Source organism: Pseudopodoces humilis, chromosome 22 (genome assembly GCF_049639895.1).
Source record: "Pseudopodoces humilis isolate 2021_Gansu_Grassland_sample_001 chromosome 22, ASM4963989v1, whole genome shotgun sequence".
NCBI lineage: Eukaryota > Metazoa > Chordata > Aves > Passeriformes > Paridae > Pseudopodoces > Pseudopodoces humilis.
Window position 1 is genome coordinate 3049425 of NC_142221.1, and position 15331 is coordinate 3064755.

The 15331-nt window shown below is 48.8% G+C and overlaps 1 protein-coding gene across 3 annotated transcripts in view; it reads right to left on the reverse strand.

Annotated features, from left to right (window-relative positions):
* COL5A1 (collagen type V alpha 1 chain) overlaps positions 1 to 15331 on the reverse strand; it is a 132427-nt gene that overhangs the window by 21705 nt on the left and 95391 nt on the right. For all 3 annotated transcript variants that reach the window (XM_014258008.2, XM_005529211.3, XM_088065622.1), the window contains exons 29-42: positions 15254 to 15307; positions 14643 to 14750; positions 14135 to 14188; positions 12316 to 12369; positions 8224 to 8268; positions 7894 to 7947; positions 7030 to 7074; positions 6436 to 6489; positions 5848 to 5901; positions 3793 to 3846; positions 2276 to 2383; positions 2024 to 2113; positions 1878 to 1931; positions 1163 to 1270 (exon numbers count right to left, since the gene is read on the reverse strand). In XM_014258008.2, coding sequence (XP_014113483.2) covers positions 1163 to 1270; positions 1878 to 1931; positions 2024 to 2113; positions 2276 to 2383; positions 3793 to 3846; positions 5848 to 5901; positions 6436 to 6489; positions 7030 to 7074; positions 7894 to 7947; positions 8224 to 8268; positions 12316 to 12369; positions 14135 to 14188; positions 14643 to 14750; positions 15254 to 15307 — 936 coding nt within the window. The remainder of the gene's footprint in view (positions 1 to 1162; positions 1271 to 1877; positions 1932 to 2023; positions 2114 to 2275; positions 2384 to 3792; positions 3847 to 5847; positions 5902 to 6435; positions 6490 to 7029; positions 7075 to 7893; positions 7948 to 8223; positions 8269 to 12315; positions 12370 to 14134; positions 14189 to 14642; positions 14751 to 15253; positions 15308 to 15331) is intronic.

Consider the following 15331-nt stretch of genomic DNA (forward strand, 5'->3'; position numbering starts at 1 on the left):
CCAACCGAGCCATTACAGCTCATTCTGGTTTTATTCAGCTGCTAATGACTCCTGGCTGGATTGGAACAGAAAAGTCGGTTCCAGCTGATATTTCATCTGTGCTCCTTGTCTGAAACGAGACAAAACTTCTGTCTTGAGGGATAATGAAAAGAACAAACAAATGTAAGCAGTGAATACCCAGATCACAGCTGCAATTTCACTGCTACAGCAACATAATCTGATTTAATCTGAACCCTCTGCCATCTCTGTCTGGATGACAAACAAGACCCCAGGTAATTTTTACTCCCACAAGCCAATTTTTGCTGATTCTGGTCCTGGCTGCCCCAGCATTCACTGCTGCTCCCTCCCTGGCTGACCCCCAACTAAGGGGGGCTCTCAGGAGGCCCATCCTGAGATTCAGGACAAATAAAACCACCTGAAGTGAATAAAACAATCTTTGTGTCAACATCTACTTGTACTCCTTTGAGCAGGAGCCTTCAATCAAATTTGTTTGTTTACAGGAACTGAACAGTGAATATTTTCCAGTTTCTGCACCCATAATTGAATTGCATCTGAATCCTGGGTGCTCTCCTCTAAATAAATTAGATGCCATATAAATTGCCTATTCATCCCTGCCCTGACTGACACATCCTGTAGGTACTCAGCAGGACAGATGTTCCTCAGACTGATCCATCACGAAATTCTCACCTCTGGATTTGCTGCTGGAGTTCCTAACAAACCAGCAAGCGTGGCTGATAAACACTTCTGATATCAACCCACCAATATCAGTGCACCACCAGAGCAGCCTGACATCCCTCTGGCTCATTTTGCTGCTGGGGCTGGCTCAGTTCTCTGCCCACAGGCCTGGCCTCTGGCTGTTTGTCAGCAGGAGGTGACACAGGCTGTGTGTCACCTTTTCAGCCCCCAGGCCTTCTCGTTGCCCGAGGACAGTGGGTCCCAGGGGTCACAGCCAGGGGTGTCACCAACGGGGCACTTGAGCAGCTGGCATTCAGTGGTTTGATGTGCTCCAGATCAGAAAATTCCTCTCTAACTGAATTCCTTCCTAATTGAATTCCTTATTTTTTATGATTTAAATCTCCACAAGGACTTGTTCCACGCCCAGCTCCCCACTGTACACATCTCCAGCTGTCCCACAACTGGACATCTCCATACTGGTACTTACTGGAGCTCCCTTTTCACCTGCAGGTCCTGGAGGTCCCTGAGGGCCAGGTCTCCCTGGCAATCCTATGGGGCCAGCTGATCCTGCAGGGCCACGCTCCCCTGGAGAGCCCTGGTGGGAGGAGGAGGAGGAAAGGAGCATTAATTGCAGTATCAAGCTTCACCCATGCCCAGACAGAGAGAAATCCAAGCTCTTCATCCATGTTTGTGCACATTTGATGGGATAACTGCCACATGAAGAGTTGGTACCACCAGCCTAAGGGGCCCTGCAGATCGGTTTTTTGAATTAAAATGTCTGGAAGGGCTGGATTCTCCTCTGGATTGTGCAGACAGCTCAGTTCCTGGGGACACATAAACAGCCTGGAACAAGAGCATGAGCCACTTCACAGCCAGCAGGGAGGGTTGGATGATGAATGTTTCCTTGCAGGAGGGTGGCCCTGAGCAGGGATCTCAAGTGGAGACAACTTCCAGAGGGAAAGCAGGTGGATTAGAAACAAAATCCTGGATGTCCTGAACCCCTGCAGTTCCCTCAGCCTGTCACGTACGCCCACAGCTGACCCCACAAAATTACTGAGCTGTTACATGTAGGGCTTGTAAAGTAAAGGAACATCCAGGGAGTCGTCAGGAAAATGGGGATAAAGCCTGGAGCTGTGACTAACCCCGGCCTGGCCCTGCCAAGCTTGTAAATGGTGGTGCCTTGCAAGGACAGGGATACTCACGGCTGGGCCTGGAGGGCCTGGGGGACCTTCGTTGCCTTTCAGCCCTGGAGAACCCTGGAGGAAGGAAAACAAAGTTATTTGGGGAGGGGGACAACTGGGACAACTGGGAATTCTCCAGCTGGAGGGAGCCAGCATCCTCTACTCACAATGGGGCCGGGGAGGCCTCGTTCTCCAGGGAATCCTCTCAATCCTGGGGGACCATCCTTCCCTGGGAGGCCAGCAGGACCAGGATCCCCCTGCAAGGACAGGGATAAAGAGCTGAGCACCTGCACATTCCATGGAGGCCCAGCTCCTCTCCTCAGCCTCCAGCTGGGATGAGGCAGAAGCTCCATTTCTTTTCTGAATCATCCTCTCCATCTCCAGGGAGGGCAGCAAGGAGGGTGAATTCCAGTCCCTACCTTGGTCCCTTCTTTTCCAGTGAGGCCAGGAAGGCCTTGTTCACCCGGGGGGCCTGGAGGGCCTGGATGGCCCCGCTCACCCATGGGTCCAGTCTCACCAGTCGGACCCTGGAAAAAACCAGTCGGAGAAAATGGGGTGGGTATTGGCAGAACAACTGAGGAAGGAAAAAGTGCAGGGTATTAGTTTAGTCCTTTGGGCTGTAATGGCATGGAAAAGCTGCCTTTCAGTGCCACCAGCAATCCCGGGAGAGATTCCCCCTCTGGCATCGACAGGCACCACGTTCTGGAAGTGGCCAACATCACCCTCGGCAGACTGGGAACCTCTGGAGGAGAGCAAATTTCGCCCAAATGAGATGTTAACACTACAACTATTATGCTTAGCTTTTCCTTTTTAATTGAAAACTTCCTAAGCACTCTCCAACTCTGCTGATTCCTGCTCGGAAGGGGCATAAATAATGCATGAGGCTCGCAGTCCCTGGCAATTAGCGGCTGCCTCTGTGCCCTCCGAGGGCACTCAAGGTGACAAGTGTCACCCAGGGCTCCCCAAAGGCCAGCTTTTAGGATGACAAAAGCCACGTGCACAAAACCACCATGTCCCTGCCCTTGGGTGGCTTTGGGGACAGGGCTATAACTCATGTCCTGCTGCAGGGGGGCACTTGGGGCACGCAGGGCTCACTCAGCAGCCACAGATCACAGACACTACGCCCAGCAGAGCCCCAAGAAATTGCCACCGAACCTCATTTGCACTTGAGAAGACAGACAGAGCCGTCGGGGAATTGCCCCTAATCAGGGAATTTACAAATCAGGGACTTTACGCTGTCGTTAAAGAGGACAAATTAATTACTTTCTAATTAAAGAGCTGCTCCCCAGCAGTTCAGGGAAGAAGGCTCCAGCCGAAGCCCAGTCCAGCTCGGTGTCGGCTCACTGGAAGTTGTGCTTGTTCTCATTGCACAGAGCTCGTGATGACTGAGAGCAGAGCAGCCCAGCTCTGGCAGAGCCTGGCTCAGGTGTGAGCGGGATGATTTTCCTCACAGTGACATGGAAGAGTTTGTTACAAACTCTGTAAGCGAAGTTACCATGGAAGAGCACTCCGGCATCACGTTTGCTCTGCCCTGACCACCAGCAGCTGCACAGCCCATGGACATCTCATTTAACTCCCTGTCAGCTTCAGGTCTTTGAGCTGGGTTTGTGTTTTTGAGCTGGGTTTGTGTTTTTGAGCTGGGTTTGTGTTTTTGAGCTGGGTTTGTGTTCTTGAGCTGGGTTCCCACCCTACACCGGTTTTACAGCAGGGTGCTTGTGCTGAGTTCACAGGAACCACCTCATTCACCGTTGTCTAAACCCCATCCCAGCCGCTGAGCAAGGTGAGCTGGGGATGGGGGTGGATTTCACACCTGCCTCAGGAATTCCAAAGCCACCCGACAAGGCTTTGCCTTCCCTGGAAAAGGAGTCCCTGCTGCACAAGCAGCTCCAGTTGAACCAGTGAAGACCAGTTGCAGGGACGAGCATTTGCTTCTTACCTGAGGTCCTACAACACCAGGGGGGCCTGGAGGGCCAGTCTTGCCTTGGAAACCCTGTTGGAGAAAGGGAAAAGACAAAGAGGTGACACTTCTGCCAAGGACTCCTCCTGTGAGGGTCACACTGCCACCAGCTGTTCCTCCCCCAGTGAAACCGCTGACCAGGGTTGGCACCCGAAGGAAAAAGAAATAAGAAATCAAACAGAAAGTGGGAAAAATGTCTTTGTACATTTATAAAGGGTGAAGCAGAGGAAGAAGAAGGGATTCTCAAAGCTCAGCTCTGCTGTTTGGATGGAGCTGTTGTGGTTTGGCCATATATATTTTATATATATATAAAAATCTGTTATGCTTGTAAAACTATAGAGGAAATGGCAATTAAAAATGCCATTAATGACTATTAAATGGCTCTTAAAAATCAGTGTGAATTTCTTCATGCTGAGCAATTCTTAAAAGCTATTTCCTTTATCGTGCTCCCCATTCTGGTGCTGATTCAGGCTCAGTTCTGTCTCAGCTCAGCTCCCAGAAGCTCAGGGGCAGCACCACAACCCGTGGGGGCTGAGTGAAGCTTTATCTCCTCCATCAACATTTGCTGAAAGGAACCACAGCCGTGTTTGTCTCCAAAGGCTGATGAGCAGGGAAGCCTCCATGACAGCTCCTTCCAATGGCATTTTGAAGAGTGACAACGAGGAACTCTCACCACTGCAACTGTTTGGCTCTCCCAGGCTACTCCTTAAAAAGTACATTAATTATGGTTGTTACTCCAGCCTGCTGACAAGCTTGAGGAATGGCATTTAGGGCACAAGGGCTATTTTCTCATTGCCACAAAAGAGGATCAGATAAATCCCATGCCAACACTAGCCTGTCGTGCTTAAATAACTCCTCCATTCTATTCTGGCTGCCTGCAGATCAGAAAATATCCTGTCACTGATGGGAAAACAGCAAAATATCCTTGGGAAATGAAAGTGCAATTTAAACTCTTATCACAGACAAGTATTTAGAGCATTTCTGTGCAGGACTTTCCTTATTAACCTGAAGAAAGGGGTTTCCTTTTGTACTCTTTGAGCCTTGGGCACAGAGGTTTTAGAATCTGTCACGATTTTTTAAGAGCCAATCTTTGCAAATCTAATATGGCCAAATATCTCAGCGTGCCTGTTTGCTGCTGAGTGGGAACTTAAACAAGGGGAAGTGTTTGACACAGAGATTCCAATCTTGCACGAAGGTACACTGCACTCATCAGGCTACTGATGTAGAAAGAGCATTTCATTCATTTTTATGTTTCTTTCCTTGCTTTATTTGCACTGTGAGGGGAAAAGGGGGACAGAAAAGGGACTTCTGCTGCCTGGGTCTGCAGGGGAAAGTGATCTCTGCAAGGCTGATGGCACAGGTTAACAGAGATTCTGTTTCCTCAGAGAGGCAAATTGAGGAAAGCTATTAGGGAGAACTTTCAGACCTCATGATAATTAAAAGACCATTCTCCATTCCTTCCTGCAGACTTGGAGGTTGATGCTTTTGATTCCAGTCTCAGAGGCTGATGACAGCAGATGCTGTCAAACTTCTCATTTCAAAATTTCACCTTGGCTGGAGATGTCCTTGGATGTCTTGGAAAACTCAAGGAAGACTCAATGTCAGTCAGGCTCTGGCAGGTGAAAACCCTTCACCTTTAAGTTAATCCTGGCCTGAGGACTTGGCTCAAAAATACCTCAAACCCCTTGTTTTAAAATCAGTCTTATAGCGTGTAAATAAACATCTGCTGCTGGGTTGAGCAGTGTTTGCACTGCATTGCTTAGCAAATGCCAGGCAAGTTAATTAAATTGTGTGATAAGTTGAGGGGGAAAAATGCATAATGTGCAAAACCTTTTTAATGCTCATTTGCTGGGAAGTGAGGAGAAGTGGGCTGCCTCCCACAGACCACCCTGAGCAGCTGGAGAGACACAGACCCTCAGGGAATGCAAACAGTCCAAACGTGGGGCTGCATCTCCCCAGCAGCACAGGAGGGTTTAGAGGAACCAAAAGGAAGCTCTGGAGTAATGTCCAGTCCAAGATTATTTGGCTACTTACAGTTTCTCCTCTCTGTCCAGGGTGCCCAGGCAATCCATCCTTCCCAGGAGGACCCTGTGGCAGAAAAGCAGGGGGAGAAGCAGCATCACCAAGTGCTCGGTAACAAAACTGTGACAAACATTGAATCAGCCCTGCTCACCTCAGTTCCCAGCTTTTCACAGGGAACTGGAGGTGCAGAACCCTAAAAGCTGCACCCTTTTCCTTCCCACACATCTCCCAAAGGATTTATCTTACAGGAGCTGCTCACCACACTCAGGAAATCACTCCCAAACTATTTCTGAGGTCCCCCCCTCAGTGTACAACAACTGCAGAGACAGCAGTGCTGTGCTGTCCTCCGTGTCCACAGAGGGAAAATAAAGCACAGAACAACCATGAAAGATCCCAGAAATCCTGAGTCAGAAGGAAATGAACATTTATAATCAGCAGCAATTTACTTGGCTATTTAAAATTTGAAACCATCAGGTTGTTATAAGCGTGTCTCAGAAATGCCTTTCATTGGGAATGTCATCACTTGTCAGGAAATCAGCTCAGGCTGGGTGGGAAAGACTGGATTATTCCTTAGGATGTCCCAGGAATTGAGTTACTTACAGGGGGGCCTTTTGGTCCAGGAAATCCAGTTGGTCCCTGAGGCCCTGGTGGTCCCTGGGATGAAAGACAAGCCAGAGAACTTGGTTAAGGAACCTGGAACACTTGATATGAAATATTACCTCTGTGTGAGCAGCAGGTAAGCACAAAGATCTGGAAAGCCAAATGCTGGGTGATTGTGTAGAAAAAATTACAAAGAGAACAAAACCCAGTGGGAGGAAAAAAAAAAAAAAAAGAAAGCAGAAATTGAGGCTAAAATCATGAAAGTCCCATTGTTTCAGGATTTCCCACCTGACTGTGATCTGGGGAAAGCAGCAGGAGGTCCTGGAGAACCACATCCTCCAGAAAGTGCCTGAAATTCTGGCTGCCTGCAGTCACCCAGGGGTGACTTCTCCCTTCTCCCACGAGTGATGCTTCCACCAAACACTGACCTGGGCCTTCCCTGGAGAGCTCAGGCAGGACCTAAGGGCTGTAGGTGGCTTGGGGGCCCTCTCTCCACACCAGCACGTTTCACCTTGGAAACCTCTCAGCCCTGCAACCCCACCTGCTCTGCCACAGCACGGGACTGAGCACTGCTTAACCCTCAGCTCATCTTACCCTTTCTCCAGGAGGACCAGGGGGGCCATCACCACCAGAGTTGCCCTTTTAGGAAGAAATAAAACAAGAGAACATTTCAAAAACACCCAAATCAGAATCACAGCTTCTGTGTGCAAAGGCTTCAGATGGCACCAAGCCCATGGTGACACCCAGCCCAGCAACTCCCCCAGCCCTCTCTAATAATAATTCTGTGACAGGAGCAGCAGTCAGTGACAAATGAGCAGCTGCTTGTTCCCCCCACATCCCTTCATAAAAATCCTGGGGAGATTGGGATATTTCCACCACACAGTGACCTCCCTTGGAGAGATGAATGCCACCCCAAAGAGGAGGGATTTAACAAAAATTCATGCCAACACAAACAGATGTTTGTTTTCAGATCTGGCAGCACGGTGGTGACAATGTCTCACAGCAAAAGCTTTGCTTCCACCAGGCCTGGTGATCAATGCTCAGGTAATCTGTCAGTGCCTCTGGGCTGGCTGGGAGAAAAATCCCACATTTTTGCCTGGCTCAGCAGTGGGCTCGCTCTGGAGACCAACAGCACCACATCCCCTGACCCACAACACAGCCTAAGGACTCTGAGGGGGTTTAAACTCTGTTTAAATCCCAAAAATGAGGGGTTAGGGGAGGTTTAGGGGCTGTAGGGTTCCGCTGATGTCGGAGTTGTGATGGTCTGGGCATGCACTCGATGTCCTGTTGGCTCCTGGGCCATCTCCAGAACCTGGGCACGTGTTTTGCCTTTGGGAATGAACCTCAGGAGGGCTCAGCTTTCCAAATCCAATGGAAAAGGAAAGGAGGGTGATGAACAGATGCTCTCTACACCAACACTGGCTGGGACATGACCCCAAAGGCTGCCCCAAGCCTTACCTTTGGGCCAGGTTTTCCAGTGCTTCCCCTGGGGCCTCTTTCCCCACGTGGACCCTTGAAAAGACACAAAAGGTGACATTTGAGGCCGTTCTGCTGCCCCAAGCACCTGGGGTCAACAGATCATCCCAGCAGCAGCAAGGGGTGACAGGAAAGCCTTCAGAAAGATTTAAACCCCATTCACTGGTGAGACCCAGCCCCAAATCTGTGTCCCCGTGGCTGCAGCTGCTGAAGGTCAGATCCTCCCCAGTGAGGACAACAAAGCACATCCCAGTTTCCCTTTGGCCAGGACAAGGTTTGGAAAGGCACAAAGATGAAGGACTGGCTCATTACCGTCGGACCACGCTGTCCCCTCGGACCTGGTTTGCCAGGAGTGCCCTGGAATGGAAAAGGAGAAGGGATTAGGAAGCAGCACCACAGCAGAGGAACCCACGGCAGGGGAACCCACGGCAGAGCCTGCCACGCACAAACTGCCTCAGAACCTCTCTGTTTCTCATCTGCCATGAACAAGTCAGCAGCAGGTTCACTTCCATCTCCTGATTCTTGTACTTATTTGAATTTATAGCACTTGGGCAGGTCTGGACAGTGATCCCAACGCCCAGAGAACCAATGAGGGAATGAATCTCTTCAGGAGAAACATCCAAAGTCCTTTAAAACCCCAAAACGCTTTCAAAGATGAGGCCACCCCCTCAGACCATGCAGTATCCCAAAAACCCAGCCAAAAATGCTTCAGCTCCCCCACCCCAACACCTGTAATCCTTTTATCCCCACTGATCCCTGCTCCTGAGGCGGGGCAGGGTCCTCACCCCGCTGCTCCCACGTGTTGCTGTGGGATTTGGAAGGTGTGACAGCAGATTCCTGCTCGGAGCAGGTACACAGGCCAATCCAGCTGCCCCACACATTTCCACATCTTCCCTAACTCGGAGCTAAACAAGGAATTCCAGGCGTCATTTCTCAGTGAGATCTGACAGCTGCACTCAGCTCCCTGGGACTGGGATTAATCCTGCCATGGAAAAAGCACGGGCTGCTCTACCGAAATCTGGCAGCAGATTAAGCTGTGCCTAAAAGCAAAGGGATAGCCTAAAAGCCCAGCCTTGTGTCAAGTGGCCAAAAACCCCCAGAGAAGTTTGACTCTGCCCATGTGGACCTGCAGCCCGTTCATGGCACCAATCACCTGTGAAAGGGAAGGAGAGGAAGCCTCGATTCCCATGGAAGAAACACTGGGTGCTTAAAATATCCCTTTTCCGTTTTCTGCCCCAAATCCATCACCTTGCTGCGCTGCCTGCTTGGCTCTGACACTCATTAACCAGCAGAACATAAAACAGGAGCTGGAAAACTTTACCATCAACTTTCTTCCAGCTGCTAAAATTAGTCCTGCTGAATCTTCCTTGTTCTGCAGCTCCATTTATTAAAGCCTGCTGGCATTTTTTTTTTGTTAATTAATTACAAAATTCACTTTAAAGTACTCCAGCTGGTTTTCTTGGAGCTCTGGGAAGTTAAATTGGGAGCAGGTGGGGAGGAAGGGGTGCTGCCTCCCCTCAGGTAGCCCCACACTGCTCTTCTTCTCCCACAATTCTATTTTTAAGCTAAATTTCCCCCTGCTTATTGCTGTCATTAATCATGCATTCAGCCCCATGTACAGTTGCAAAGAATTTATATTCCCTGCAAATGTACACAGACCTATATTTTTCAAACAAGGATTTTGACGTGAAGGCAGCTAAATTCAGATTATTTTCGGGGCACACCAAGAAGTAGTTGGATTTAGGGACCTCCACGCTATTGCCCCCTGCAAATGGCAGAAAATAGCCCTTAAAATAAGATTTATTATTCATGTTAATTATTGATTTCATGAGCAAGGCTTGAAATGATCCTGAGCCCACCTGGAGCTGAGGTGATGGGCAGCTCTTAGGGGATTCAATGGGTCAGAATTCTCCAAAAGCACCAAACAGAGAATCAAAGGTTGCTCTGGCTTGGAAGGGACCCTAAAGCTCAGCTCATTCCAAACGTTCCCATGGGCAGAGACACCTTCCACGATCCCAGGTTGCTCCAAGCCCCATCCAAAATCACTCCAGGCTCCTTTAAATAGTTTTATTCCATCTTTCCTGCAGGTTCTCTTCAGGTTCTGGAAGGCCACAATCAGCTCACCCCAAAGTTTCTCTTCTCCACCAATCCCAATTCTCCCAATCTTTTCCCAGACTCATCCTTTAATCATCTTCATCCCTTTTTTCCTTCCCTATTTTTACCTTTCCAGCCCTTTTTTGTACAACTGAGCAGCCACGAGCTGAACTTTTGTGTTTGGGGATGTTCAGCACATCAGCACTAAAATTCAGCTGCCTGTGCAGGTCCTGCCCTTCCACCTTTGATTTTCACCTTTTGTTTTTTAATTATTTAAGACCTTGTGAAGACTCTTAGTGCTGCTGAAACAACAAGCTGGAAAGCTGAGTTCCATTTTGGGAGAGAAATGTGGAATTTACGCGATTTTGGCCACATAAACCGGGGAATTGAAGAGCAAAATGGGAATTTGTGATAAAGAAAAGACAAACAAATGATTTGGGGTTGTTGCAGCTGCAAATTGAGTTATTCCACAATGAACTGAAGGAGGAAATCTTGGAAATTCTCTTTCTTGACTCCATGTGAACACACTCACAAACCCAGCAAATTGAGTGGTCTTAGGAGAAGCAGAGGGGGATTTATCAAGTTGGACTCAACGAGGCTTAAATTAAGATGAGGACTGGAGCAGAGTGACCCCAGGTCAGACTATAATCCTGTACATAATTGCTTTTCTCTTCTTTCAAATGGGATACTTGGGAGAAAATAAAAAAAAAATAAAAATTGAGATGGATCACAAAGCTGTGACTGAAAATCAGTATTGCTGCTACTCTTAAATTTCCAAGCTGAGCTCCTGTTGCTAATGGAAAGATTTGTCCATGAAAATCTCTCTCTACACTGATAAAGTGAATGCAGGTTGATGAATTGTGTATTAAATGGTAGAAATGGTCTAATCACCCATTGAAAATTAAAAAAAAAAAAAAAATTAGAAATTGGAATTACCATGAAATAAATCAATGTTTGAAAGGTTAAAAAACTGTTTTTAAATTCCTGAACTGAAGAAATGTGTAGCATGCCAGGGTGTAACTAAATATCCTCACAACCTCTGTTAAAGGCACAAAGCTCACTTGGAATAAAAATGAGGAAAACGCTGAATTTTTGTCTTCTCATGGCTTGGTTCTGAAGCTGGGTCCTTTCCCATGGGGTCTGCTCCCTCCCCAGTCTCTTTCAGGCTGGATAATGCCAAAATTCAAGCCTAAACCCCCTCAGGGTTCATTCCAGCCTCAGAAATGCCCAGCTCCTGGTACCTTCTCCACTCCCTGGAAGGTTTCCCGTCCCAGATGGATTTGATTCCATCCCAGAATAAAATCATTCATGGATGCTCAGGGATTCAAAGCAGCACATCCCTCCCCTGCCGTTCTACACTCCCCAAAAATCCAGCCCAGGGGTTTTATTGCTGGATATTTGAGAAGGAGAAGAGTAATTCCAGGGAATTCCAGGCTGAATTTCCTGGCCTTCCTCCTCCTGCCCAGCCAGAGCAGAAGGAAGGATGAGGATGAGCATTTGTAGTTCCAAATGAAATGAAATAATAAAAAAGGGGGGTGGATAGAACCCAAATTGCAGTGGCAGGATATTAATGCAGTGCAAAGTGATTTATGTTTGCTGGGCTCCTCTCAAAGCCGTCTGTTAGAAGTCATTTCTATTTAAATGAGAGTAAAAAGGAAACTAATTCCACTTGCTGTCCTCACTCCCCCTTCTTGTCAGTGTGACCGGAGCTGGTGCAGAAAATGACTTTGTTTGTACTCTGAATCCTTTAATTTGAGCATGTTCTGCAGCAGATAAAAAATAAATCAGTATATTTAGACAATTCCTATTCTGAGAGAAGGCTGTGGAGGTGGGGTGAGAGGCAGAGACAAGGCTGGGGGATGAAACCCCCTGATTTTCAGGGTGTCTCTGAATTTTGAGCAGCTTATTAAAAGCACTGAGAGTGTTCTCAGCCATGCATTTAGAATTTCAAGTTAGGTGAAAGATGGTTTTGGCTGCTTCTGAACAGACTCAGCCATCTCTAATAATTACTGTTAATTAAAGAGCTCTTTGTGCCCTGAGCAAAGTCTGACAGCACGGGGAGGATTCAGGTTCAGAGGAGCCTCTTAAAATATCCTGAGGGGAAAATTTCCAGGGTTTAATTGGGAAGCTGCTGGCTGTGCTACCACCACCATCCTCCTGTCCTGCAGCAGGAACCTCGTCCTGGGATGAGCCTTTTTGGGCAATTCCTAAATGGAAAAGCCTCTGGAGCAGCAGCCCAGCAATGGAATGCTCCCCACATCTCTTTGGAGAGAAACCAATCAGTGAAGCAGCGGAAAAAGGAGCTCTTACCCGTGTGCCCTTCTCTCCGTTGGCTCCTGGAAATCCTGGGAAGCCGATGGAGCCCTTGGGAAGAGCAGACAGAGAGGGAGAGGCTCAGGACACAGCAGGGACAGCTCTGCCACCCCCAGCAGCCCCTGCCGGCCTGGAGTGACCCCAGAGCTCCCGGCCCTTGTCCCTTGAACCTCCCTCCAATAACAGCAAAACCACCAGCCCTGGGGTGACCTCAGAAACTCAATGTGCTCCAAAAACACCACCAAAAAATAAATAACCATGGCTCATTAGCAGTCACTGCAAAGACCCAAGCCCAGGGTTGTGATGGGAGCCCAGGAAGGATTCGGGATTTTAGCTCCTAAGTCACTCTGGTGCGCATGAAAATTTAACTCTGGTTTGTTCCTTTCTGATGTCAGTGCCTGGAGAATTGCTGCTGCTGCTTTTAAAATATGGATTAGTCCAAGAAAATGCAAAAAGACACCCCTCCAACCCTACTCCAGATATAAAATGCAAATGAAAAAATAAACCAGCCCCACCACGAGCAGGAAACAATCTCTTGCAGATAATTATGTCTCCAGAATTAAACAAGCCTGGGTTGGTTGTTTTTGGTTTTTTTTAAGCAGTGAACGTGAATAATAAAATACAATTCTTACAAAAAAGTTAACGAAGACAGAAGTTCCCAAAGCCTCCAGGGCATGCAAAAACTGGGCTGGAGCCTAAGTCTATGGAGTGGAATTCACAGTTTTAATTTAAAAAAATGCCTTGAAAACGGCCCAAACAGAGGTGGGCGTGGAGAGAATCTACAAAGGATGTTTGCAAATATGCAAATGGAAGCTTTATTTTCATTTCAGGGAGACCCTGAGTCATTAGCAATTCTCCTTAATTAATTAGATAGCGCTATCTTGGAGGATAAAAACCCTAATCCAAGGAGAAGGACTGTAATGCCTTTTAGCAGCAGGAAAGCTCCCAGGGAGCCTGCTTGGATCCGTCCCTGCACGTCCCAGCCCTTCTCCAGCTCTTCCCACCATTTTGGGACTGAAGCCATGAACAGCCAGCCCCTGAATTCCACCAGCTCAAACCCTATTTTTGTCCATCCCTATTTTTGTCCTGCACGAGTGGGAAGGAAGGAGCTCATCCCACAAGTGGGGGCTGAGCTGGGCTGTGTCCCTGGGCTTCCCATCCCATCCCATCCCATCCCATCCCATCCCATCCCATCCCATCCCATCCCATCCCATCCCATCCCATCCCATCCCATCCCATCCCATTCCAAATCCCATCCCATCCCAAATCCCATCCCATCCCATCCCATTCCAAATCCCATCCCATCCCAAATCCCATCCCAAATCCCATCCCAAATCCCAAATCCCATCCCAAATCCCATCCCATCCCAAATCCCATCCTATCCCAAATCCCATCCCAAATCCCATCCCATCCCATCCCAAATCCCATCCCATCCCAAATCCCATCCCAAATCCCATCCCAAATCCCATCCCATTCCAAATTCCATCCCATTCCAAATCCCATCCCATCCCAAATCCCATCCCATCCCATCCCAAATCCCATCCCATCCCAAATCCCATCCCAAATCCCATCCCATCCCATCCCATCCCATCCCAAATCCCATCCCAAATCCCATCCCATCCCATCCCAAATCCCATCCCATCCCAAATCCCATCCCATCCCAAATCCCACCCCATCCCATCCCAAATCCCATCCCATCCCATCCCAAATCCCATCCCATCCCATCCCATCCCATCCCATCCCAAATCCCACCCCATCCCATCCCAAATCCCATCCCATCCCAAATCCCAAATCCCATCCCATCCCATCCCGTTACCTTCGGGCCCTGCCTGCCCGGGTACCCAGGCAGTCCTGGCACGCCGAGTTTTCCCTGGAACACAAGGAACAGTGTGTTAGACCTTTGGAGCCTGCAGGAAGGGGGATGCCAAGCACAGGGAGGAGCAGATGGGACCGGGATTAACCTTTGGGGCACTGAGGGAATCCCAGTGGGAGATGCAGAGTGAGGGCTGTAACTGTGCTGGGAACCAGCTGGGAATGGTTGGGGTTTTATTTAAATTAGACTGGGGTTTTATTTAAATTCATTTAAGTTAAACTTTTCAATTTCTCCATTTATTCCCCTCTGATCTTTTTATCTGATCTTTTTTAGCTGTACCCAAACAAACCCCAAAAAGACCAAAACGTCGACATGGCTGCCCTAAACTCACCTCTCTCAGGCCTCCCTTCACACAAATCTCCCACAGCTCCTCTTCACCCCAAAACACCCCTGAGACAGCCAAAAATGGTGGGGTTTAGTGTAAAACATGGAATTCCCATCCTGGGCTCACCTTCTCTCCAGCAGGCCCAAGAGGACCTGGATCTCCATTGGGGCCGGAGCGACCTTTGGGACCTTCGGGCCCATCCTCACCCCGAGGGCCGGGGGGGCCAATTTCCCCCTGTTAATTACAAGAGAAATGTTAATTAGACAGGCAGGTCCCAGATCCTGTGTTTGCTGCCAGAGAGATTCCATGGAGCTGCTCTGGGAGAAAGCTGGCCTTCAGCAGGAGGCTCAGGGGAGATCAAACTGTGCAGCGTGACCAAAGCACCGGGGCTTCATTCCCACAAAATCCAGGTGTTATCCCACCCACACCCGGAATATCTCCACAAAACCAGGCTTCATTAGCTGGGACTGCAGCCCTTTTGCTCCCTCCCACTTCCCAAACTGCGGCTGGATGTGCAGAGCAAGCCCTGGGAAGTGTTGGGTTGAGGGCTGAGCTGGCAGCTGCAGGATAATGATGGGAATTACTGGGAAATCTGAGCTGCTGACATGGGCTGTGGCACTGCCAGCTCCAGCACAGGGGACAGCAGTGTCACTTTGTCACACAGGGGAGCAGGAGATGGTGCTGGGAACAGCCTTCTCTGAGCTGCTGGATTGATCCCAAGGGTCCCAGACTCTCACCCGATCTCCTTTGATGCCCATGTCACCTTTGAAGCCAGGGAAACCATCTTCACCCTGAAAATGGAGAAGGGAAAAAAT